The sequence below is a fragment of the Hypanus sabinus genome, chromosome 1 (genome assembly GCF_030144855.1).
Source record: "Hypanus sabinus isolate sHypSab1 chromosome 1, sHypSab1.hap1, whole genome shotgun sequence".
Taxonomy (NCBI): domain Eukaryota; kingdom Metazoa; phylum Chordata; class Chondrichthyes; order Myliobatiformes; family Dasyatidae; genus Hypanus; species Hypanus sabinus.
The window spans coordinates 189722051-189748906 of record NC_082706.1 but is presented as its reverse complement, the minus strand read 5'-3'; the positions used below and the strand labels follow the sequence as shown (position 1 = coordinate 189748906).

The 26856-nt window shown below is 39.3% G+C and overlaps 1 protein-coding gene across 10 annotated transcripts in view; it reads left to right on the top strand.

Annotated features, from left to right (window-relative positions):
- The window catches only part of epb41l3a (erythrocyte membrane protein band 4.1-like 3a), a 311655-nt gene that overhangs the window by 238703 nt on the left and 46096 nt on the right, over positions 1 to 26856 (top strand). For all 10 annotated transcript variants that reach the window (XM_059983624.1, XM_059983609.1, XM_059983617.1 and 7 more), the window contains 3 exons: positions 8533 to 8630; positions 12195 to 12370; positions 17036 to 17256. In XM_059983624.1, coding sequence (XP_059839607.1) covers positions 8533 to 8630; positions 12195 to 12370; positions 17036 to 17256 — 495 coding nt within the window. The remainder of the gene's footprint in view (positions 1 to 8532; positions 8631 to 12194; positions 12371 to 17035; positions 17257 to 26856) is intronic.

Genomic DNA, 26856 nt, shown 5'->3' with positions numbered 1-26856 from the left:
GGTATGGTGTTTCACTTATGACATAGGAGGAGGGTAGTTCACAAAGCAATCTCATTCCTCTCTAACTTTCCATTAACCTGATTTCTCCATTTTGCCAGCATCTCTCACTTGCATATACAGTGTATCTCTTTGGGATGTGGCAGGAAACTAGACAGCCAGTGAGAACATGCAAACTCCATAAAGACAGTACTGGAGATCAGAATTGAATTGAAGCTGTGAGGCACCAACTCTACTGTGTCACAACTAGACAGTTGTACAGAGTGGAAAGTGACTGTTGAGTCCTGTTGGCTCTTAAACAGATATCTTTCCAACATTAACTCCACATAAACACATTCATAGAACAGTATAAAACATTACAGGTCTCAGGGCCCGTGATGTTGTGCCAACTTTTTAACCTACAGTGCCTATAAAAAGTAGTCACCCCATTTGGAAGTTTTCATGTTTTAATGCGTTACAACATTGAATCACAGTGGGTTTAATTTGGCATTTTTTGACAGTGATTGATGGAAAAAGACCTTTCGCGTCAAGTGAAAACCAATCTCTACAAAGTAATCTAAATTAATTACAAATATAAAACACAAAATAATTGATTGTATAAGTAATCACCCCCTTTCATATGACACACCAAATCACTACTAGTGCAGCCAATTGATTTTAGAAACCACATAATACCATGTGCAGTCGAGGTGTTTCAATTGATTGTAAAAATACACCTGTATCTGGAAGGTGGCAAAAACTACACCATGAAGACAAAAGAACACTCCAAGCAACTCCACGAAAAGGTTTTTGAAAAGTACAAGTCAGGAGATGAATAGAAGAAAATCTCCAAATCACTGAATATCCCTTGGAGTACAGTTAAGTCAGTTATCAAGAAATGGAAAGAATATACTGTAAAGCACAGCTGTAAATTTGCCCAGTGCAGGCCGCACTAAAAGACTGAGTGGCCATGTAAGAAGGGGACTAGTGAGGGAGGCCACCAAAATGCTTATGACAACTCTGGAGGAGTTTCAAGATTCAAGATTCAAAAACTTTATTGTCATTCTGATCGTACATCAGCTCTACAGGGCAGAATGAGACAGCGTTTCCCAGGGGCAAGTGCAATCATAACATAACAAACGCAACAATAAATAGTAAACACAACAATAAATAGTAAAACACAACAGCCACATGTCGGTTAAAATCAAGTTATAAGTGTCCAGTGCAAGTTAAAAGTGTCCAAAGCAGAGTCAGGTAGAGCAGCTATTTAGCTGCCTGTGGGAGGAAGCTGTTTAGTAGCCTTGTGGTTTTTGTTTTGATGCTTCTGTAACGTTTGCCTGATGGCAGAAGAACAAACAGTTCATGGAGAGGGTGTGAGGGGTCTTTAATGATGTACTGTGTTTTCTGGAGGCATCGACTGAAAGGGGTCTTGGATAGAAGGTAGGGAGACCCCAATAACCTTCTCTGCTCCCCTAACCACCCTCTGCAAGGCCTTTTTGTCGGCAGCACTGCAGCTGGAGTACCAGGTTGTGATGCAAAAAGTCAGCACACTCTCAACCACGCCTCTGTAGAATGTAGTTAAGGTGTTAGTGGGTAATGATGCTTGTTTAAGTTTCCCCAGGAAGTGCACTCTCTGCTGGGCCCATTTCACAATCCTGGTGTTCCTGGACCAGGTGAGATTGTCCGAGATCTGCACCCCAAGGAACTTAATGTTTTCCACTCTCTCCACTGTGGAGCTGCTGATGCTGAAGGGTGTGTGCTCGGGCTGAGACCATCTGAAATTGACGATCATCTCCTTGGTTTTGGTGACATTAAGCATCAAGTTGTTGTCACTGCACCAGCTCTCTAGATGTTTGACAATGTACAATGTTTCATCATTTTTGCTGATGAGCCCCACCACTGTGGTATCATCAGCAAATTTAATGATCAGGTTCCCCTTGAATCTGGCTGCACAGTCATGTGTTAGCAATGTAAACAGCAATGGGCTGAGCACACAGCCTTGTGGGGATCCAGTGTTCAGTGTGATGGAGTCAGAGATGTTCCTGCCAACACAAACTGACTGTGGTCTCTCTGTCAAGAAAGCCAGAATCCAATGACACATGGCAGTGTTAAGGCCAAACAGCGACAGTGGCTGAGATGGAAGAGACTGCACATAAAACAACCGTTGACCGGGTGCTTCACCAGTTGCAGCTTTATGGGAGAGTGGCAAAGAGAAAGCCATTGTTGGGGGAAAAAAACTCCCATGAAATCTCAGTTAGAGTTTGCCAGAAAGCATGTGGGAGACTCTGAAGTCAGCTGGAAGAAGGTTCTATGGTATGATAAAACCAAAATTGAGGTTTTTGGCCATCCAGCTGAAGTTATATTTGGTGTAAGCCTCACGCTGCACATCATCAAAAACCTACTATGAAGCATGGTGGTGTCTGCATCGTGCTGTGGGATGCTTCACTGCACTAGGCCCTGGAAGGCTTGTGAAGGTAGAGGGTAAAATGAATGCAGCAAAATACAGGGAAAACCTGATGCAGTCTGCAAGAGAACTGTGACTTGGAAAAAGATTCGTTTTCCAGCAAGAAAATGATCCCAAGCGTAAAGCCAAAGCTACACAAAAATGGCTTAAAAACAACAAAGTTAATGTCCTGGAATGGCCAAGTCAGGATCCAGACCTCAATCTAATTGAGAATTTGTGGTTGGACTTGAAAAGGGCTGTTCACTCAAGATCCCCATGCAATCTGAGAGCGGTTTTCTAAAGAATAATTGGGAAATTTTACAGTGCCCGGATGTGCAGAGCCAATAGAGACCTATCCACAAAACTCAAGGCTGTAATTGCTGCCAAAGGTGTACCTACTAAATACTGACTTGAAGGGGGTGAATACTTGTGCAATCAATTATTCTGTGTTTTATATTTTTAATTAACTTAGATCACTATATAGAGATCTTTTTTCACTTTGACACATGTCTTTTTCTGTTGATCAGTGTCAAAAAAGCCAAATGAAATCCACTGTGGTTCAATGTTGGAAAACAATAAAACACGAAAAAATCCAGAGGGAGGGAAGTACTTTTTGTAGGCACTGTACTCCAAGATGAATCTAACCCTCCCCTCCCAAGTAGTCCTCCATTTCTCTTTCATCCATGTGCCTGTTTTAAATGTCTCTAATGTATCTGCCTCTACCACCAGCCCTGATTGTGCGTTCTCTGCACTACAAACACTTTGACATCCCCTCTGTTCATTGCAATAGCTTAATTTCTGTTCATGTGGTTGTTTAGAAGTTGCTTTTAAATACTGCATTATTTAAGAATGTAATAATAGTCCCTATCACATAAGCGTTATATTAAATTATAATTCTTAAAACACTATATTACATAATTCTTAATATAACCATGTAACAATTACAGCACAGAAACAGGCCATCTCAGCCCTTCTAGTCCGTGCCAAATGCTTACTCTCACCTAGTCCCACCGACCTGCACTCAGCCCATAACCCTCCATTCCTTTCCTGAGCATATACCAATCCAATTGTACTTTAACTGACAATACCGAACCGGCCTCTACCACTTCTACTGGAAGCTCGTTCCACACAGCTACCACTCTCTGAGTAAAGAAATTCCCCCTCATGTTATCCTTAAACTTTTTTGCCCCCTAATTCTCAAATCATGTCCTCTTGTTTGAATCTCCCCTATTCTCAATGGAAAAAGCCTGTCCGACTCTATCTATCCCCCCTCATAATTTTAAATACCTCTATCAAGTCCCCCCCTCAACCTTCTATGCTCCAAAGAATAAAGACCTAATATTGTTGATTAACAATCTTTTTTCTGCAAGAGATTGATCATACGCTTCTGTAGCTGTCTCTATCAGAAACACTTAAAATATAATACTTGTTTTATTTCCACAAAATTCCAGGAGATCTATTTTAATGGTTTCTCCAGTGGGATGTTCATGGTTTGAAACATTTCCATATTTTAAGATGTACGACAAAAATAACTCTGTAAGTCGAGTAGCCCAGCTTGTAACTTCATTGTTGGATGTTCAAGAGTAGGTGGCCTGGATTCAGTAAGAGTATGTTGGCAGCTCTGTATCCAGCTGCAGGCTTCTCCTCTGCCAGGAAATTTGGGATTTCCATACCACATAAGTCATGAATCTGCAGGCAGCTATTCCCTGGCCTTTCTTCAATTGCATTCTGATGTTGAGCAATCTGCTACAGACTCGTGTCTGTCACAGGGAGTTCACTATTTTCTATAAGAACAAATAGCTGCGGGGCTCTGTTTTTGTAGTTTAAATCTTTTAACTGTTTTGATTTTTTGAAATATTTTAACTATTTGAATTTTGGGAGTAGTTTGGCTTAGTTTCAGTAATAGTAACATAAGTGGCTGAAAGATTTTCAGTGCTGTTTACACCTGTATTGTGGATGTGGCATGTTCTGCTCTGTGTTCCACCCCCACCACGTGGAGCTATTTATATCACAGATGGCCCTGCAACTGAGCATAGGCTAGTTTCCTTGAGCAAGTTCTCACTAAGGGAGACACAGGATGTTGGTGGAAACTGTTAGTAGGTCAGCAGTGAATATGTGCAGCTCACATCTGCCAACAGATTCTGGGGCATTGTGAAGCAAATTCTGAGCCTGCCTTGCTGCTAAAAAGAGAAAGGCACAGAAATTCAAGTGTTCTTTGAAATAAATAAGATAATGAGTCTGATCATGCCAAATGCAAGAGGTAGACCTTAAGGCATCTCAATTATGATGTGCTGGTCTACTATTTATTAATAATATTTAACTAAAACATAGAGTACTACAGCACAGTACAGGCCCTTCGGCCCACAATGTTGTGCTGACCTTATAATGTACTCTCAAATCAATCTGACCCTTCACTCCTATGTAGTCCACCATTTTTTTTCATCATCAATGTGCCCTTCTAAGCAATTCTTAAATGTCCCTGCCTCTACCATCACACCTGGCATGATATTCCATGCACTCACCACTCTTTGTATTAAGAACATCCCCTCCCATACTTTCCTCCAATCACCTTAAAATTATGCTCCCTTGTATTAGCCATTTCTGTCCTAGGAAAAAGTCTCTGGCTATCCCGTTGATCTCTGCCGCTTATCATCATGTACCCTCTGTCAAATCACCTCTCATCCTCCTTCACTCCAAAGAGAAAAACCCAAGCTCGCTCAACCGATCTTAATAAGACATGCTCTCTAATCCAGATAGCATCATCAGTCCCAATGAAGGGTCTTGGCTCAAAACATCGACTGTTTACTCCTTTCCATAGATGCTACCTGGCCTGCACGTTCCTTCTGTATTGTGTGTGTCTGGTTTGGATTTCCAGCATCTGCAGGTTTTCTTGCCTTTGAGCATCTTGGTAAATCTCCTCTGCACCCTCTATAAAACAGTGACATCATTCCCATAATAAGGTGACCAGGAATGAATAAAAGTTTGAATAAAGGTTTTTTGACAGCTTGTTTACCAAAGATGTTCCAATTCTGGCTAAAGGACAACACAATTCAGCCGGCAAAAGCACATTTGGAACAGATCAGTGAAGTGCTGTTCACTGCCAGTCATTTTGGATTGATGCCACATCTTTTGTTTGTATTTTGAGTAGCTACGTGCCAGCCTTACATGTTGCATTTTCAAACCTGATGTCATTACAGTTTTATTTCTGTACAATATGATGATTGACAGATGCCTTTCTGGTGCAATGAGTAGCCCTGTGCTCTATTTTTAATTTTGTATTTTGATTAGCAGTTTATTACTCTCTGCAGTACAGACAAATTCACAATGAGTCAACATTACCCTGTCATAGATAGTTAGTGCCAAGTTAGATGAATTAGTATCAATTTCAAATTTGTGCAACTCTGCAAATATTTAGAAATTTGGTACATGAAGTAATCTTAATTGCAGAAAATGGTGAGTATCTGTAATACATGTTGTCAGTGAAAACTATATTTCAAATATATTACCCAATTTTTGTCTTGTTGTTTTATCAGCAAATGTAAATCCAAGATAAAATACTGAAGAGGGCTATTTGACTAAATAAAATCTCGCTATTCCATCAGAATTTCAACTGATAAAGCTGCTTGGGTTAAAATTTATTTGGGCAGTATATCAAAATTTCTAGCTCACTTTGGATGAATGTTTTTGTTTTCTACCAACAACAATGCAGAACAAAGCAGTATAGTGCAAACCAAGCTCTTCAATCTACTTTAGGAAAAAAAATATTTTACTGTCATTTATGTTCCTATGGCCTATTGGAATTTATCTTGTTTTCACAAAAAATTTTCTGTAAACATCCACTTGCTATAATTAATTTGTCTTTCGTCATATGCAACCCTGAGTTTCATTTTCTTGCAGGAATGCTCAATAAGTCCATAACTGAATAATAACCATAATAAAATTAGTGGGTGTTCAACCACTGTGCAAATACAAAAATGGTTCAAGTGGTTCCATTTTAATATCAGGGAATGGATACAGTATACGACCTGAAACTCTTACTCTTCATAGACAGCCGTGAAAAACAGAAGAGAACTCCAAAGAATAAACAACAGAAAAGCAGTGGAACCCCAAAGCCTCCTCCCAAGCCAAAGCATCAACCTCCCCCTCCACCCATTTCAGCAGAAAGCGTCAATGCCCACCACCAACCAAGCAACAGCAAACCCCCAAAGAGAGACCATGACCTGCAGTCAACAAAAACTAAAGCTTGCCCAACAGTTTGACATGCCACAGGCTCTCTATCTCTCTCACTAACAATGGACACAGAGGTGTCACATATATCACAGCGAAAGGGGAGACTAACATACAGAAAAAAATAAATGAGCAATAAGTATCAAGAAATGGTTATGTATATTATGAAGTGGTTTCTACATTTAGGAATTAGTGTTTGCATGACAAAGTACTTAGATAGTGCTGGAACACACTTGAAACGATTGAAGTAGATTCATGTCACTGCCACTGCACTGCTAAGTCCCTTATCTGTCCTTAACAAATGCCTTCCTAAAATAGTGCTGTTCTTTCCTATCCTGTACAGTTAAGAGGGGAAAAAAGAGAATTGCTTTCTGTTGCCAACAGCTTTCCTCATGAGTGGATTAACAAGAAGTTAAATTTCATTACCACTTTTTGACTAAAAACTAAGTGTGCAAGGAATCATGCATTTTTTTTTTTTTGTTTGTGAATCCAGAGCATTCCATTTATGCTACAGGTCTGCTAGGCTTTTGAAGGCAGGTATTGTCAGGGAAGGCCGCAGTGCCTGTTGCCTTGAAAACTGGCTTCCTGCTTGTTTGACTTTTCCGACGGAATGAATGGGCACCAAATTTGTATTGAGTATTAAAAGGCCTAGATAGAGTGGAGGTGGAGAGGATGTTTCCAATAATTGGAGAGTCTTGGACGAGAGGTCACAGCCTCAATATAGAAGGACATCCCTTTAGAACATACTGTGGAGAAATTTCTTTGGCCAGAGGGCGGTGAATCTATGGAATTCAATGCTACAGGTTGCCACCATGGCAGTATATTTAAAGTGAAGGTTGATAGGTTCTTGATTAGCAGGGGTTTCAAAGCTTACTTGAAGAAGGCAAGAGAATGGGGTTGAGTGGGAAAATAATTCGGCCATGGTCAGAGGGTGGAGCAGACTCTGAGGGCCAAATGGCCTAATTCTGCTATGTCTTATGACCTTGTAGTCATTTTGCACGTTCTTTGTAATTGATGCAGTTACAAAGAAGACACAATAGCAGCTTGAGGAGAATTGGGATGTCACCAACGACACTCACAAGTTTCTACAGACGTAGCGTAGTGAGCATTCTAACTTATTTCATCACTGTCTGCTATGGGGGGCGGGGGGGGGGACGGCACAGTGATGCACAGAAACGGGAAAGTGGCGGAAAGTCGTAAACTCTGCCAGCTCCATCATGGGCCTCCCCAGCATCCAGAGCACCTTCAAAAGGAGATGCTTCAAAAAGGTGGCATCCATCATTAAGGACCCTGATCACCCAGGACATGTCCTCTTCCCATTGCTGCCATCGAGGAGGACGTACAGAAGCCTGAATGGACACACTCAAAGTTTGAGGAACTGCTTTTCTCCCCTCCACCATCAGATTTCTGAATAGACAACAAAACCATGAACACTACATCAGTTTCTCCCCCTCTCTTTATATGCTACTTATTTAATTTATATTTTATATATACTTATTGTCATTTATAGTTTAGACGATTATGTATTGCAATGTACTGCTGCCACTGAATGAGAAATTTCATGACATATGCCAGTGATATTAAACCTAATTCTGGTTCTGAACTCCGAGGTCAGTAATTCTCCATTATACTTTGAGTTTGTCAGACCCAAAGCTTTCACTCTCCAAAACTTGGGTGGCACAGGCGACGGGTGGAAGATAAATAGAAAGCATTAAAGTAGATATGTCAATAACTGAGATATTAAAACTACCTGAAGACATTATAACGAACCATATGAGTAAGTGTGTGCAAGTAAATGGTTAATGTTGTGAAGACTACACTGACTTGCCATGTGTGGTAGTTATATCAATTTTCCCAAAGTTTGAGATGTTGTTTTTCCCTCTTAGCACGAACAGTTTGAGAGCACTATTGGATTTAAACTTCCAAACCACAAAGCGGCCAAAAGATTGTGGAAAGTGTGCATTGAGCATCATACGTTCTTCAGGTAGGTATAACTTTAAGTTTTTCATGTGAATTTCATCATGTGAAAATGAGTTCGGTCAAATTGTTTTAATTTCCTGCAACAGACCAATAGGATATGAGTTTGATCTGACATTATCTCTAAATGTGCTTATGACCAAAACCACAATATCAGATCACAATAGCCTTTAAGCTACTAAGACATACAGCAAATGTCTCTGATATTTTAGATTATTCTATCTGAACTTGCTTTTCACTGCTATTGAAAGAAGCAAGTTTGAAACAGCTGGACCAAAAAAATTTCTGGATTGGGATACATTACTGTCATAAATGCAGAAGCTGATCAGCATGTTAACAAAGGATGCAACGATAAATTATCAAATGCCTGTCTGATTATTGTGAATGTGTCAGAGGCCTGAAATGGATTACCTTAACTCGGGTTCTATTCCTGCTCCAGCAAACACTCAGTGGCCACTTCATTAGATACTTAATAAACTGTCCACTGAGTGTATGCTCATGGTTTACTGCTGCTGTAGCCCACCTGCTTAGAGGTTTGACATGTGTATTCAGAGATGCTCCTCTGCACACCACTGTTGTGATGTGTGGTTATTATGGTTACTGTCGCTTTCCTGTCAGCTTGAACCAGATTGGCCATTCTCCTCTGACATCTCTCATTAACAAGGTCTTTTTTCACACACACACAGCTGCCGCTCACTAGATGTCTCTTGATATTTGCACAGTTCTCTGTAAACTCTAGAGGCTGCTGTGCATAAAAATTCCCAGATCAGCATTTCCTGAGATACTCAAACCACCCCGTCTGGCACCAACAATCATTCCACGGTCAAAATCACTTAGATCACATTTCTTTTCCATTCTGATGTTTGGTCTGAACAACAACTGAACTTCTTGACTGTGTCTACATGTTTTTTTTAAATGTGTTGAATTGCTGCTGCATGATTGGCTGCTTAGATATTTGCATTAATGAACAGGTGTACTTGATAAAGCAGCCACTCCCTGTAAGTGCACACAGAGTTCTTAGAGGAAAAAAATGTACAGGTGGCCCTCACTTTTTGAACGTTCGCTGTTACGAAAGACTTGCATTAGTACCTGTTTTCGCTAACCAAAGGGGATTTTTGCTTTTACGAAAAAAAGATACCCGCTTTATACGTGTGTTTACCCCGAGAAAGACTACAATGACTGTGAAGCCTTGTGCGGGCAGTTGTTTGTGCATGCCTGTGCGTGCGTATATGTGTACATGCGTACACATGTGCCTACGTATGCGTGTATGTGCCGATTTTTTTTTCTCTCTCCAAATCAGTTTTGGCTCGCTGCCTTCCTGAGTTTTATAAGTGAAGCTACACCATACCTACAATATTTCTACTTTATATAGGGTGTAAATTTATCATATCATTCCTGCTTTTACTATACATTAGTGTTATTTTAGGTTTTATGTGTTATTTGGTATGATTTGGTAGGTTATTTTTTTGGGTCTGGGAAAACTCAAAAGTTTGTCCCATATAAATTAATGGTAATTGCTTCTTCAATTTACGACATTTTGGATTACTAACAGTTTCATAGGAACGCTCTACCTTCGGATTGCAGGGCATACCTGTATTACAATTTTATTTTTCAAGTCTGGTGTGAATGGTGACACTGACAGTGGAAGAGGGGAAATGTCACAACATCAAGGTTGATCGGGTGCAGGGGTTCACAACCGTTTTTATGCCATGGACCCCTACTATTATCCAAGAAGTCCACGGACCCCAGACTGGGAACCCCGAATCTGGTGGATACGTAACACTGATTAGTATTAGTTTGTAATTGTCACAAATAGCAGGTTACTGTGAAAAGCATTCTGCCTTGCAAAGCACCCATTCTGATCATGCCATACATAATAATATCAAGGGATGTTTAAAAAAATAAAACAGAATACAGTCACAAAGAAAGTGCTCACTATAAAAGTGGACAGATGAGATCCAAGGGCCATGACAAGGTTGGGGGGTCATGAATTCAAGAGTTCTTCTTTTGACATATGAGGCCCTCTATTGGTCAGCGTTGACCATGGATGCTGCATGTGGGCTGTCTATGTGATACACAAGCCAGGGCAGTATGATATGGAGAACAAGCTATTGCCCATGTAGCAGGCCCCCCTCTCTCCACGCAGTTGATGAACCCAAAGGAATGGCAGAGACGGATACAGTTTGGTACCAGCAGTTTTGCAGGAGTTGCCAGTCAGCGTTGAGCTCAATGTAGGGCTGCCTTAGAGACTTCAGTTCCGGATTTTTCCTCGGGCTTTACTCCCAAAGTCTTCCCCATGAGGGGGTATAGCCGCAAGGCAGTGGAGGTTTGAGATCAGAGTTTTCCTTCTCCTAGCTGCTAACCATAGCTGACAAGCCCCAATTGCCCAAAGCAGCTGTTTTTAAGGCACTAGTAACCCATCTTTGCCCTTTCTCCTGTCAGTAGAAATGATTCCACCACTCTTAGCAGCTGAGCCATGCATGAAGGCCAGCCAGGAGCTGATATTGGTTGCCAGAGGCTATTTGAGGCACAAGTCATTGGGAGCATTTAATAGATAGTGGAAGTTTATCCCCACTACCCCCCCCCCCTCAGCTATGACAATCTTAAGGAAAGTATGAGTACTAGAAACAAAAGCGTAGATTTCCAAGTTAATTCGGGAACTTTCTGTCAATGCCTGGATGAAAGAAGGCTCTGTGATTAGTCAAAATCTGGTAAATCCAGAAATTGCAAATAAATTTTGGTTAGACAACATCCACAAAATATTATGGATTTCTAGTAAGTAATTTGCTTTTAGTTAAGATTTAATGCAGTATTTGTATCCAAATTGGTAAGTTATTTAAAACAAAAATACATCCAAAAACAGAGTGCTAACTGCTATTGGTTCCATCCAAGAACACTAAATACCAGTGGCCTCAATCTTTTGGTAGTATCTTGTGTTAATGTGCCACAACCTTAGTATTTAACAACAACTTGTTCCACAATGAGCTTCTTAGCCTGAACTATCTCAAGGTCTTACTTTGAAAACATGTACTTATGGATATTGGAGAAGATAGCAGGATGTAAAGAGGAAGATGCGTTTTATGGAAGGCTTTAAAGAATTAGTATCTTAAGTACATTAATAATGAAGTTGCTTCTTGAATGGAGTTGGCATTTTTGATTTTTGTTCATCTTAACAAGCGGATTGGACCTATAGAAACAAAAGTCACAGCAGGAGTAGGTCATTTGGTGCTGCTTGCCTGCTCTGCAGTTCAATTTGGATTTAGGGAGCATGGACCCTGAAAAACCCATTAAGGAAACCTGGTGTAAATTCAGTATGGTTATTGCAACCTTTGTCTTTTCAGTTTTATAGCTAGATGGACTTATCATCTCCTTCCCCCAGAATATCAGAACTTGTCTTTACCACGATTTGTGATGCTGTGTACATTCCAACAATTGATTATGGGACTATCGTTCATTTTCAGCCTTCACAGGTCACCACAAATGTGAAATATGTTGCTGAGGAATTTTTTTTTCAAATGATCACATTCACAAGATTTGCTATTTCTCATGCAGACCAATGATTTTGTTGCAGATTAGTTTCACCTGAGCCACCTCCAAAAAAATTCCTCACTCTGGGTTCAAAGTTCCGTTACAGCGGAAGAACACAAGCCCAGACTCGGAGAGCGAGTTCCCTTATAGATCGCCCAGCACCGTACTTTGAACGTTCTTCCAGCAAGCGTTACACCATGTCACGTAGCTTAGATGGAGGTAAGGAAATCGAGTTGCAATCTCAAGTGGAATTTTTACTTCTCAGTGACGTTATTTGATTGTTTGCGAATTTGGTTAGTGTGCTAATATTGGTTTAATTGGTAAAATGAAATATAGACTCTTAAATGATACTAAGGAAATCAATTTGTGAATGCTTAGGGCATTTGTTATTTTTAAATTGAATATTTTAAAACATTTAAAATGTTATATTGCTGCTAAATTAAACTAGAAATGTCAAATGCATATTGAGCAATTTTTATGGTAGCAAAGCTTGCATTTATGATACTGTACAACATACTTGTATTTGTGCTGACAGAGCAGTTCCTGCTGGATATTTCGATAAAGCCTGAACACATTTTAGGGTTGACTGGGAAAAGTTGGATTTTAAGTAAAACTTTTAAACTTACAGAAATAAAACTATAGAGACTCTAGGTTACGGTGGAGATGGAGTTTTGGACAGTCAAACAAAAATAAAAGTGTACCTTGCCAATAGTTCAAAGTAAATTTTATTATCAAAGTACATATATGTCAACATATACAACCCTGAGATTCGTTTTTTTGTGGACATACTCAATAAATCTTTAGAACAGTAACATAACAGGATCAATGAAAGACCAACCAGAGTACAGAAGACAACAAACTGTCAATATGCAAATATAAATAAATAGCAATAAATAACAAGAACATGAGATGAAGAGTCATTGAAAGTAAGTTCATTGATTATGGAAACATTTCAATGATGGGGCAAGTGAAGTTGAGTGTAGTTATCCCCTTCTATTCAAGAGCCTGATGGTTGAGGGGTAGTATCTGTTCTTGAACCTGAGGCGCCTGTACTTTCTACCTGATGCCAGCAGCTTGAAAAGAGCATGGTATGGTTGGTGGGATCTCTGATGATGGATACCGCTTTCCTACGACAACACTTTGTCTAGGTGTTCTCAGTGTTTGGGAGGGCTTCACCCGTGGTGTACTAGACCAAATCCACTGCTTTTTGTAGCCAGTCAGTATACCCTCCGCTACACGTCTATCGAAGTTTGTCAAAGTTTTAGATGCCATGCTGAATCTTCATAAGCTCCTAAGGAAGGAGAGGTGCTGCTGTACTTCCTTCGCAATTGCACTTGCGTGCTAGGCCCAGCGCAGGTCCTCTAAAATAGTAACACCTAGGAATTTAAAATTGCTAACTCTGTCTACCTCTGATGTGGACTGGCTCATAGACGTATGGCTTCCCTCTCCTGAAGTCAATAATTGGACCATATATGTATGAATATGTGTATTCTAGTGTATGTCATGACCTATGTAAGAAACAGCTGGAGTCCACAATGATTATGGGAATGCAGGTGTATCTAGAGGCCAGTATATGAAGTGTCAGCCAGTTAGGATGGTGATACTATCCAAATTGGACTGAATGCAGGAAAGCCCACAAAATAGTTTTGTTGAACAAGTTAGGAATATGAAGGTAGATGCTGAAGAAACATTGGAGTAGTTGAGTTTGAGGTGAGAAAAATTCTGAATCAGGATTTTGTTTAGTGAGAGTTGGGGATTGTGGAAGAAAGCTGAGGTAGGTGTGAATGCAAATATTAATGAAGTTAGCTTAGCAGTCGGACAGTACAGAACCAGGCCCTTTGGCCAGCTTTGTCCATGCTGATTAAGATGACCATCTAAGCTAGAATTGCTTATGTTTGGCCCATATCTAGAATCAGAATCAGGTTACCATTACTCACATATAGTGTGAAATGTGTTGTTTTGCAACAGCAGTATAATGCAAGCCATAAAAACATTACTGTAAGTTACAACAATAATAAAGAGGACAAAGGAGGAATACTGAGGTGGTCTTCATGGTTTCCTGGTCGGGTATGAAATCTAATGGTGGATGGGAAGAAGGTGTTCCTAATATATTGAGTGTTTTCAGCTCCTGTCCCTCCTCCCCTATGGTAATAACAAAAAGAGGACACATCCCAGATGGTGACGGTCCTTAAAGATAAATTGAGAATATCTTCAAGATCCCTCTAAACCAAGGGTTCCAAAGCTGTTTTATGTCATGGACCAATACTGTCAAGGTTGGGAACCCCTTCTCTAAACCTTTCCTATCCATGTTCTGGTCTGAATGTCTTAAATCCTGTTATTCCTCTGGCCTCTGGCAGTTTGTTCCATATGTGAACCATTCTCTTGGTGGAAAACATTGCTGCTCAAGCCCCTATTAAATCCTAACCCAACTCACCCTAACCCTATACCCTTGAACTCTAGATTGCCCAACCATGGAAAAAAGACTCCCTACATTCTCACTTCCTACATCCCTTATTGTTCCTGCTGCTGCCTGTAAGGAGTTTGTACGTTCTCCCCGTGAACGTGTGGATTTCCTCCGAGTGCTCCGGTTTCCTCCCACAGTCCAAATACATACCAGTTGGTAGGTTAATTGAACTTGTAAATTGTCCCATGATTAGGCTCAGATTAAACTGGGGGATTGCTAGATGGTGTGGCGAAAAGGGCCTGTTCCTTGCTGTATCTCAATAAAGAAAGAAAGAAATTGTGTACACTTCTGTAAGATCATCCCACTCCAAGGAATGAAGTTCTGTCCAGCTCAACCTCTCCCCATAACCCACTCCCTCGAGTCCTGCCCACATCCTCTTTACTAAACTTGGAGCAATTTACAGTAACCAATTATCCTATCAAACAGTGTCTGTTTGGGAGGTGGGAAGAAACTGGAGTCCAACACAATATAAGCTTCTAAGTTATTTTTTTGTGGCAAGAAATGGAAAATTGCGTATATGTAGTGTGTGCCATGTGGTGTCATGGTAATGGAGGAGAGATGGGTTTAGTTCAGTTTGGGTTTGAATAGAATATTACCAGTTACCTCAGGCAAGCTCCGGAAAGAAAATCAAGTAATTAGTCAGCAGCCAAATATATTCTTCAGAAAGAGCAGGGTTACAAAGTAGGCGGTAATTGAACAGCTCATAATCCATTTCATACTTTAAGTTGCACATTCTTACTGTTTGGCTGAGAGCACTTGGATATAATGCAAAGAATCTTGCTGCTGAGCATGAGAGATTTTCAGCAGCTAATGTTTGCAACATTTAAAAGTTGTGTAGCTGTGAATATTTTTTTTCAGTTGAATTTTTTTTGGCCTTTCTCTGCAAAGACACAGAAAGACTATTGTAGCACGGATCACTTTAATCTAGTAGAATGGCTTGAGAGACTTCCTGTCCTATTCTAGTTTGTGTAATCCAATCATTTGGGTTATAACTTGTAACCTATTAACTTTCCTCAGCTTTGTGTAAATACTTAGTGATGTGACATTTTCATAAAGAGTAACGATACATATCCACCTTGTCTAAAACTCATATACTGCTGGTACATTGGTCACTGCCATTCTTACCTCTCTACGTGACTTTCTCAGCACAGTCATAGTTCTCCCCCTTCACTCTACTCACAATAAACCTGTGAGCTTCTAAAATCCAGTTGCCCGTATCCAAATTCGTTGGGGGTCGGTAATAAAAATCAAAAATCCAAAGACACGGAAATGAAATAAACACGAAATATTGGAAATACTTATTGGGTCAGTTGGGATCTGACCAAATTAACATTTCAAGTCCAAGAACTTTGATCTGCACTGATAATTGTAGAGAAGATGGGGATAAAAAGAATGCCTGTGGTTGAGTGAGGCCGTGCGAAATGGGTTAAAGGGGCAATTAAAGGCTGGTGATGCTTCTTTGTCTGTGTTTTGTATTGCTGAGAACAGGATTACATGGACAAAGAAGCAATTGGGCTGTAATAATGGAGAACACATTTAGGCTGCAGTAATCAAGAGAAGAAAAACTGAGTCAAAATCACAGCTGGAGGACTGGCATAAGTTATCCTGATACAGGCAGAAAGTGCAGGTTATCTGCGGGTGACTGATGGGTGAAGCCATGGCCTTGCAGCACTAGAGACCCTGTGTTCGAACAGTCCCTCTCCCTTGATGCTGCCGGTGTCCTGCATTGAATATTTGAATCAATCCTTACCTTGGGTGCTCTCTGTTTGGAATTTGCACATCCTCCTTGTGACCGTGAGGGTTTTCTCTGGGTGTTCCCATTTCCTCCCCGATCCCAAAGACTGTGGTAGATTAAATGGCCACTGTAAGTTGTTTAAAAGGAAGTAGGATCTAGGAAGAATTGATGGAAATGTGGAGGAGATATTTTTTTTAAAGCGGCCAGCGTAGGATTGATGTAGAAGGGGTGGATGATGGTCAGGATGGACTTAGCAGGCTTCATTCCACGCTGTATCTCTCTGTAACCTAAAATTGGAAATTTAATATGGTGTCAGGCTGCAAACTGCCCAGATATCAAAATGAAGTGTTATCTGTCCAACATCTGTGCATTTTCCTTTGTTATCGTCAAGCTTACATTGGGCTTGTTTTGTCATATGAGTATTGTGTGAAATCGGCAATTGAAATAAAAATCGTTTACTGTTACTGCTACCGTGAATCCAGAGGCCATTTGAATAGCTATCGATCATCAAAGTTGAGCCAAACATGCCCTTTGCTCATCTCTGTGTAACAGACAAGAGGGTGGTAGAGTGGATGTCTTTGAATGATTGCTGCTCTCTTGACTAGAGGAACTGAGATTAATTGTAACAACTACTACTAGCCTGCCAAGGAAAGGCCAATAATGAATTAAGTTTTGTGTTTTAAAGCCTCCGTCACTGAGAATCATGAGATGGTGATTAAAGACTCCATTTCGGCCTCGGAGGTGGCTACTGGTCATTATGGTGCAGCCAAGAGCCAAGTGTCAACAAATTTAATAACCACAGTGACACCTGAGAAGAAGGCAGAAGAGGAGAAGGCAGAGGAAGAGGATAAGAAAGCAAAGACTGACATTACTCCATCACTCACACCAGCCAAGCATGAAATTAAGGTAGAGTTTATTGGAGCATGAAAAATGTTAGGTGTTCTGATAATTAAGCACAATACAGATTTAACAGTAAGAGTTATAATTCAATATTGAACATTATTTGATTACCATGAAATTAGGACAAACTATATTGCTCCAATGTAAGAAGAATGTGATTTTTAGAGAACAACAATTGAATTCATTGTTTTAAATTGATGCGTTGATAATGTAATCATATATTTGATAAAATGAATAGGAAATTTTGATTTGGTGCTGTAACAGGACAGATTATTGTGATATTATTGGAACAAAGGAAAAGTCTGAAATAATGTTTCCCTGTGGGTTCTTAATTCAATTTATTCATTATTTTTTGAATTAATACCTGTAAATAATATTTTTAAGAACTCTAATATTAAAGCTCAAATTCTTGTTCACCTACCTGATGTAATCAAATTATGAAGTCTGAAAAAATTTATTATCTTGATCCATCTGTGAGACATGGCAGTTTGATTCTTGCTGTGTGTCAATAAATAAACATGTTTTCGTGAACAATTCTGAGGCATTTTGTGTTTAAAATCTGAGACATCAGATGAATATTTTGCTGTTTAAATTTCTGTGTTGTTCTAAATCATTGGTAGACTTATTAAAATTTTATTGGTTCTTTTGCTTTTTTTAATCAGATTGACGAACGTTCATTTTGAATAATGGATCTGTAAATGTCCTAAAGAAGTAGAAGCAGGAAGAGAGAATGTGGCCCATTTCTGCTGACACTATTCACAAAGATCAAAATTGATCTTTTATCCCAATAATACTGCCCTGCACTGATTCCCTTAATATATCCAAGATACATTGATCTCTCACTTAAATATACTCAGAAATTAAACCTCTATACCCTTCTTGGGCTTCTCAGATAGAGAAGACCAAAGATATGCAGCCTTCTGGGCCAAAGAAATTTCTTCTTGCCTCAGCCTACATAAAAACCTTAATGTTGAGACTGTAAACCCCTGATTCTAGATAACCTCGTCCCTATATTTACTCTGTTAATTCATGAAAAAATGTTGCATATTGCAATGAGATTGTCATTTGTTCCTCTAAACTCAAAAGAATATAGGTCCATTCTGTTTAATTTTTGTTTCCTCGTGGGATAAACACATCACCTAGGAATTAATCTGGTGAACTTTTACTGCATTCCATCTATCACAATGTATTTCCCTAGGTAGCGAGGCCCTTTACACAATATTTCAGAAGCAGTGTTCAATATAACTGGAACAAGGCATCTGCACTTTTTGGACTCAAATCCTTCATAGTAAAAGCCAGCACATGGTTACCCTTTCTAAATGTTTGCAGTGACTGTTAAGCGTCAGTGATGTGTATTAAAAATACCTCAATTTCAAGCACACTCCATTTTCAAAACTGTTCAGCCCGTTTATTCTTTCCACTGAGATGATTTCTCATATTTTCATATATTTAATAGCCATATCCATTCATCTCATCTGTCTATATCCCTTTTGAAGTCTCTGTATCTTCTCCCAACCCATACTGCCAGTCAGTTTTTATCATCAGTAAACTTGGATGTATTACATTTGGTCCCCTCGTCCTAATACATAAGTTGTGAAACAGAAGAATCCTAGCAGTGATTGCTATGGAGAATAATAATTTACAGCTTTTTAGCTTGAAACTGGCCCACTTATTGCTATTCTCTTTTTTTGTTTGTCAACTTATCAGCAGGCTATGCTAGTTTATTGTCACCAATCCCATATATTCTAATTTTGTCATAATATTGTTACGTGGGACGTTATTGAAGGCCTGTGGAAGTTCAGATATACCAAGCAATAAACAAACTGCTGGAGGAACTCGGACAGACTGCGGATGGAAATGGTCATCGACATTTTGGGTTGAGATGCTTCATCTGGACTATTGATGTCTGCCTGAAATATTAACGGTCCAGATCCCTTCACTGATCCAGTCTGCCACTCTGAGATCATCCAGCAGCTTGCTTCTGCTTCAGATTCTAGAATCTTCAATCCCTTGTATCTTCAGTTCTCTTTATATTGGTTATAATCACAAAAAAACCTACAGATTGGTGAGACATGATTTCCTTTTCACAAACCCATAAGGACTTAGCGCAAGCCTGAATTTGCTTTTAAATTTCTCCTTCCACTTAATACTGCATAGTAGCATCACCCCCACTTGTCACATTAGGATGTTCTTTCTCCTTCCTTAAGAGGTGGGATTACAGCCTATAGAATCGAATGCAGTTTAGAAGATGACAACCTTGTAGGTGTTTTTGTTGCTCTTGTGATTACTGTTTTTTTCTGCTTTTTTCAACTTTTTGGTCCTCCTTTGTTGAGATCTAATGTTTTCCCAAACTTCAGACTTCTCCTTTGACAACATTATGAGACCTTTCCTTTGTTTCAATACTGTCTTTAACTTCTCTTGTTAGCCAAGCCAGACTGTTTTTGTGTCTTTGAGGGGGGATATATTTACTGTGAACTATGCATCTTTTAAATGTTAGCCATTACTACTTAAACAATGAGTTTATTGCAACATTAGTATTTATAATCTCACAGTTAATTAACAAGTATAATCTTTACAGGTCCTAGGTGAACAATTAATATGCCATTTCTCACCACTAAAGAATAGTTTCTTCGATAATAAGATCCCAAGAATGGCACAGGGAACCACTTAAGACATAATTTACTTTGCGTTTTCTTTTCCTCTGGGGAACGATACAAGAATGACAATAGCTTCTGTTTCCATTTGGTAGAATGTGCTCCAGCTTACGATCCTGATATACTTATTTATAGCAAGAAAGAGTAGTCTCAATCCAATTTCCAGCCAGAACAGGCTGGCATCTCTAACTGCCAATAGTCTCGCACAAAGTCACATCCTCTTTAGGCTTTAGGGTGATTGTTGCAAGGAAAGTAAATGAAATGTGACACAATATTAGTAAAGATGTTATTCAGACATCATTTTAAATCTTTACTATATCTCGCCTATAAGTTGTTGGGTTCTCAAGGTGGAGCAATCAATATTGGCTGGGGTCTAATTTAGTGGCAGAATTGTGATAGTTTGCCATTTTATGGCTGAAGTAGACATCTAGGAGTCTGAAACATTTGGCAGCTGGAGAATATTTGAACTCTTGGCATTGAAGTATTTCAAAGTTAGTTGAACTTAGTTATAAGTTAGTTGAAGTTAGTTATAACTAAATGTTATATTTTCCTTCTACCTTAGCCTTGATTGTTTCTTAAAGCCAAGTTGTGCAATTGTTTTTTCTATGTGTTGAGGCTGTCTTCTAATCCTAACTGTGGCCTAAGTTACTTGTAGGCCATTTTATCAGGGTCTACATTTATCAGTGCTCGAGAGTCTGTCCTCTTCTTAAATAATCTTGATTTTATTAACAGGTGCTTCATTCTGGAGAAATCTGCTCAATAAACACAGCCATAATGAAGACAGCAACTTTTGTTCTGCAGTATTTCAGCAATATTCTGGCTGCTGCAATTATTTAATAGTGATTAGAATACTGCAACAATAATTAACTATTTATTAACATAATTAATTATTCTGTTGAAGTAAATATCATTTAGCTGTAAATTTGAGTTTGGAATCATGTTACAGATCCTGAGAAAGCTTTCTTTATTTGCGTTTGAACATTAATAGCCCTTGGGCAGAACAAATAGAGACATATTTGGTTTGGAGATTGGCATGTCCATAAGGGAACATGCCAAATTCTCAATCCACTTTACATAATCCACAAATAGGTAGTAGGCTGCTTCCTACCTGTAATTGATTTTTGGCTAATAGAACAAACTCATCAGTTGGAGTAGAGAATGTCTCCCACCAGCATGTAAACCCTTGTGCTGTGTGTTTTTCTGTGAATAGATTGATAATTAGGAAAAAGAGAAATTACTCTAATCTTGCTTATAAATAATATTAAACATTCAGATTCTTAATTTACATTATCCTTTAATTTGTACCTTCTTGGACCTTTCCAATTTCGTTTGTATTGTCATATTTACTTATGAAATAGAACAATTCATCCCCTCCCCTCATTGTCCTGCAACCCAGGGGTTCCCAACCTTTTCTATGCCATGGCCCCCTACCATTAACCATGGACCCCAGGCTGGGAACCCCTGCTGTAACCTATTAACATCTTCCCCACCCAACCTTCCCTTGGGATGTTGGAGGACCCCCCCCCCCCCATATGCCCTGGGCATATCTATGAGGTTATAGGAGGAATGTCCAAACCCCGCACAGACTGTATTGGAACTGAACCTGTTTCACTGGCACTGTGAGACACTGTACAGTCCAGATTAGGAAGTCTAATCTCAAAGGCATCTCCATTCAAGAATAGTTGCACGTCATTGACTGATCCAGCAAGAAGCATAATTTAGGAATTCATGACTTCACTGACCCTGGCAAATAGTCAAGTCAAGTTTATTGTCAGTTAACTATATACAAGTATACTGCCAAACAATATGATGTTTCTCTGGACCAGGGTCTAAAGCACAGTAATATACATAACACAGATATAACACTCAATAACTTAGGAAAGTAAGAATAAAATCTACAAATGAATTACACATAAATAAAGTACATAAATATTGTAAGCTATAGAACAGATTAGCCAGTGGCCCTTCGAGTGCATTGTGGCAGAGAGGTCAGAAGACGAGTGGGTTGAGGGAAGAAATTGTTTCCCATCCTGATCATTCTGGTCCTTGTGCATCGGATTCTCCTGTCTGATGGTAGAAAGTCAGAGGATGCTGGACGAATGGCTGGAGAAAACGGTCAACTAACACTTCATTACCCCAGTTTGAACCCTTGTTTGAGCTGTGCTTTCTGGAATTAATTTGTGCAAATCAGGATCCCATTGAAGAGCAAGCTTTATGAAACAATTATAAAACTTGAAATGCACTCAATGTTGTTAGGTTGGTAACAGAGAATATGTAGATTACAGTGTTGGTAAAGCATCTGACCTCAATATCAACTTGCATAAAACCACATTGCGAGATAGAGAGTTGAACAAGCCATCCTCTGATGCATTCTTTCAGAATTCATTCTTCTAAGTATGCATGTAATTGAACTCCAAAATGAGTTCAGGTTCTGTATCCCATTTGAAAAATATCTGTTAAAAACTTAACCTCGGTCTCCAGCTCGAATAATTCATAACTCCTGCTGCAGCGAAGCTGAAGATTTAACTGGTTTTCCTGATCTTTTGGTTACAAAAATGTCAGCATTTTCCTTACCTTTTGCATTTAACTCTAAATTTTTATCTAAAGTTTTGTTTTGCTATTCTTCATTTCTTATTATGGTTTCTGAAAGTGGATTAGATTTATTTTGTAATTGCATCTTTTACACAATAGAATATTCGGATTAGAGTTCACTTTAGCAAAACATTATTTCAGTGAGAGGAGAAAATATATTTGAGGCCTATTGTCTAAGTGTCACATGCTATGTAACATGCGTTGCTTAAGAGACGAGGCAAGCATCTTGCTCCCAGCTTCCTGTCAGTGCTGCTCTGCATGTGGTTGCTGGGAGAGGTCCAACAGAAACATGGAGTAAATCTGGCTACAAATTCTCTTCAGGCCAGTGCTGGTCATCTTTGCTTGGTCTGATCCACAATGGCATGCCAAGACTGGATCTGGACCACAGCACAAGGTTTGACTGCCAAAAATTGTCCTCCTTTCTAACTGGCTTTTAGCAGGATCGTATTCCTTTTGAAGCAGTCCTGTATATAAATAGGAAGTCTGATATCTGTATAATTGTTGTCATATCTGAATTAAATATGCCAAACATTTTAAATAGTTAAGCATAGTTTCGAGTTGTATATGGTACTAGAACCAAATGATTGCAGAATTCATCTTTATAGTGTAGTATTTATGTGTTGTCTTGTTCCATTAGCTTAAATGAACTTCCAGTAGCTGTCTTGATTTGATTGATTGATCTTTATGCAGAAGGTTGAACTTTCTTTGACTTTGAAGTTGTTTCTTATGACAGGGCAGCATTGATGAGGCAACAGGAATTTCCCTATTTTAGTTATTGAGGATATGCTGTTCAGTTACTGCTTTAAGCTACTGTAATCCCCAAATTGGTGCTACAAAGTAAATTCCTTGGTTTTGATCCAGTGTCACATGAATATTTTTCAAAAAATGGTTCTGTTCAGATCAAGATGGTATAAAACCTAGACAATATACATGTATAGTTTTCACAAGATATTGCTGATGCTGGAGATGATAACTACACAATATAGCATGGGGATCACTAACTAGATTGTTTGTTGTCATAACAGAATTTAAGTCCAGTTTTAGCTAGGCCATTTTGATGGGTGGCAAGAGTTTGGAATTCATCCACTTTTGCTGGCCTGAAGCAGAAAGTTGTTTCATTCCTGGGCCTGATTTAAATTCCATTCATTGACTTTGCATAAATCTCTTGCTGGAAGCAGTGAAAATTCTTACAGTTCTGAAGCCATTTGCCAATACCTGGTCTTTGACAGGATTAGTCACCCTTTTTGTTCGCCAACTCCCATTGACTTTTAGTGATACTAATCGAATAAGTATCTGCCATTGTGTTAACTTACCACTTATCTTTGGTAGACAGGATTGAAACCTACCCATGTTAAATGCAATCATGCTTTATTAAAATAGTGGACAATGTAATTTCATAGGAAAACTTAACTTGCATTTGGTGATTAGTTCAGTTGAACTGTACCATGATAATAGACTTAATTCTTAAATCACATTTTGGAGTCCCCATAGTTTAAAATTCTAAATCATAAATCATCTGTTTTTGACGTGATTACAAAGCTCTCTGTTGTTCACATTTTCAAGCCAATGAATCTTATTTTAAATTAAATTTTAAACAAGAATTGTATTTTAACTTCACCATTCTGTCTTAAATAAATGTCTTACTGCTGACATTGCAATTCCTTACAGGTCTCTCTGAATGATTTTTGGATTTTGCCAGTGCTTGGGTACAAAATGGATCACACATTCAAGCAGCATTGGAATAAGGCCATAAGACATAGGAGCAGAATTAGGCCATTCAGCCCATCGTGGCTCTGCCATTCTATCATGGCTAATATATTATCCCTCTCAACTCCATTCTCCTGCTTTCCCTCTGTCTCCTTTGGCACCCTGAGTAATCAAGAAGCTATCAACCTCTGCTCTAAATATCTCCAATGACTTGGCCCCCATGGCTGTCTGTGGCAATGAATTCCACTGATTCGCTTCCTCCTGGCTAAAGAACTTGCTCCTCATTTCTGTTCTAAATGGGTGTCCCTCTATTCTGAGGCTGTGCCCTCTGGTCCTAGATGCCCCATTGCTGGAAACATCCTCTCCACATCTGCTCTAGCTAGACCTTTTAATATTCGATAGGTTTCAATGAAAACCCCCTCATTCTTCTAAGCACTAGTGAGTACAGGCCAAGAGCCGTTAAATGCTCCTCATACATTAATCCTTTCATTCCTGGAATCATTCTTGTGAACCTCCTCTGGACCCTCTCCAATGCCAGCACACCTCTTCTTAGATGAAGGAGGTCCCAAAACTGCTCACAATGCTCCAAGTGTAGTTGTACCAATACCCTCAGCATGTATCCTTGGATCCTCTCAAAATGAATTCTAACATTGCATCGCCTTCCTATCACTGACTTAACCTGCAAGTTCATGCTTAGGGCACCCTGTACAAAAACTTCCAATCCCCATTGCACCTCTGATTTTTGAATTTTCTCTCTGCTTTGTAAATAGTCTTCACCTTTATTCCTTTATTCAAATTGCATGACCATGCACTCCCTGCACTATATTCTATCTGCCACTTTGCCCATTCTCGAAATCTGTGCAAGTCCTTTTGCAGACTTCCTGCTTCCTTCACACTACCTGCCCCTCCACCTATCATACACAAACCTGCCCACAAAGTCATCAATTCTATGATTGAAATCATTGATATATAATGTGAAAAGAAGCGGTCCTAACCCCTGTCCCTGTGGAACACCGCTAGTTACTGGTAGCCAAACAGAAAAGGCCCTCTTTATTCCTGCTCTTTGCCACATGTTAGTCAGCCAATCTTCTATCCATGCTAGTATCTTATATGTAATACAATGGGCTCTTGTTAAACAGCTTCATATGTGGCAAATTGTCAAAGGCCTTCCGAAAATCCAAGTATACAACATCTACTGACTCTCCTTCATCTATCCTGCTTATTATTTCCCCAAAGAATCCCAACAATTTTTTTAGGCAAGGTTTCCCCTTAAACCAGAAAAGGACCCCTTTATTCCCACTCTTTTCCTCCTGCCAGTCAGCCAATCTTGTATCCATTTTTTGGAATGGATGCAGTACAGATGTAGTCACTATTGACTTGACATAAAATCAAAGAACAAGAAAAAACAAAAGGACACCAATTAAAAAATAAATTGAAAATTAAATTGCATTAAGTAGTCAAAGAACTGGTAACAAAGCGAACGATGAATTAGGAATGAGAAGTAAAGGAGAAGAAATAAATATACCAACAAGAATTAACATCCAGTTACTGTATCTGTAAAAAAAAAACAAAGGCATCAAATGGGAAAACTATAATGGGTCCAGTTGAGACAATTAAGGTATTTGTGGGGTTTCAGATAAGAGAAAAAAAGTCATGGAACTTCAAAATTGTATTTCTATAAATTGTTATGGAAATTAATGCAATTTGGCTTTTTGAAATTTTGAGTTACTTAATATTTCTAGCTAAAAGAAGATTTGACATTTTGGAAGAGTAAATGTTATGGGATGCAATAACTAATATTTTTTTCTTTTTTGTCTTAATGTTCCTGCTCTTTTATGTTGCTCCTGCTTCTTTGTATTTCCTGTGTTTCTCTGGTAGAATACATTTTTTGGCACAAACTCATTTCCCTCTTCCTCTAACCCCTCGCCTATGCACTGTGACTCCCCTGCATCATCGAGCATTCATAGGAGATGTAAAGCGAATGTTTCAAAATCCGCTGATGACGGCAAGATTGAAGATCCCTGCAGCACACCCCATTCACAGTTTGACTATGATCCTTCAAAGTCAATTGATAAGAAAGCAACGGATTTAAAAGGAGACCAAGACCTGGGTTCCAGATCTAGAAAAGCAGGAACCCTGTTTTCATTCTCCTTGCATCTCCCAGCGACATTTTCTTTGTTAGATGATGATGGCTACCTTTCATTCCCCAGCATTTCCGATGCCAGTTTCTTACCCGAAAGCTTCCAACGTTACCTTCCCATTCAGTCGCCGTCACTCGTTCCTTGCTTCCTTTTCATTTTCTTCTTCCTGCTTTCAACCTCTTTCTCTGTACCATATGCTCTCACTCTTTCATTCCCTCTTGCTATGTGTCTCTGCTATCTGGAGCCCAGGGCAGCCTCCTTGAGTGCCTCAGTTGACAATGACCTGAGTGACAGTTCAGAGGAAGAGGTGCGTGTACCTCGGCCTGAACACAACCCCTTGTGTTCAGTGCTTGAGCGTTCTGCACAATGTAAAATGCTGCAAAAGTAACATTATTTTCAGAACCTCATTGCTGCCTTTTCTTATTTTAAGAGCTGTGTTTCAAAGAGACATAACTTATTTGTCGCATCAGATTAGACAAAAAGTTTTTGTTTTCTTGCAGAAAAGTTCTGAA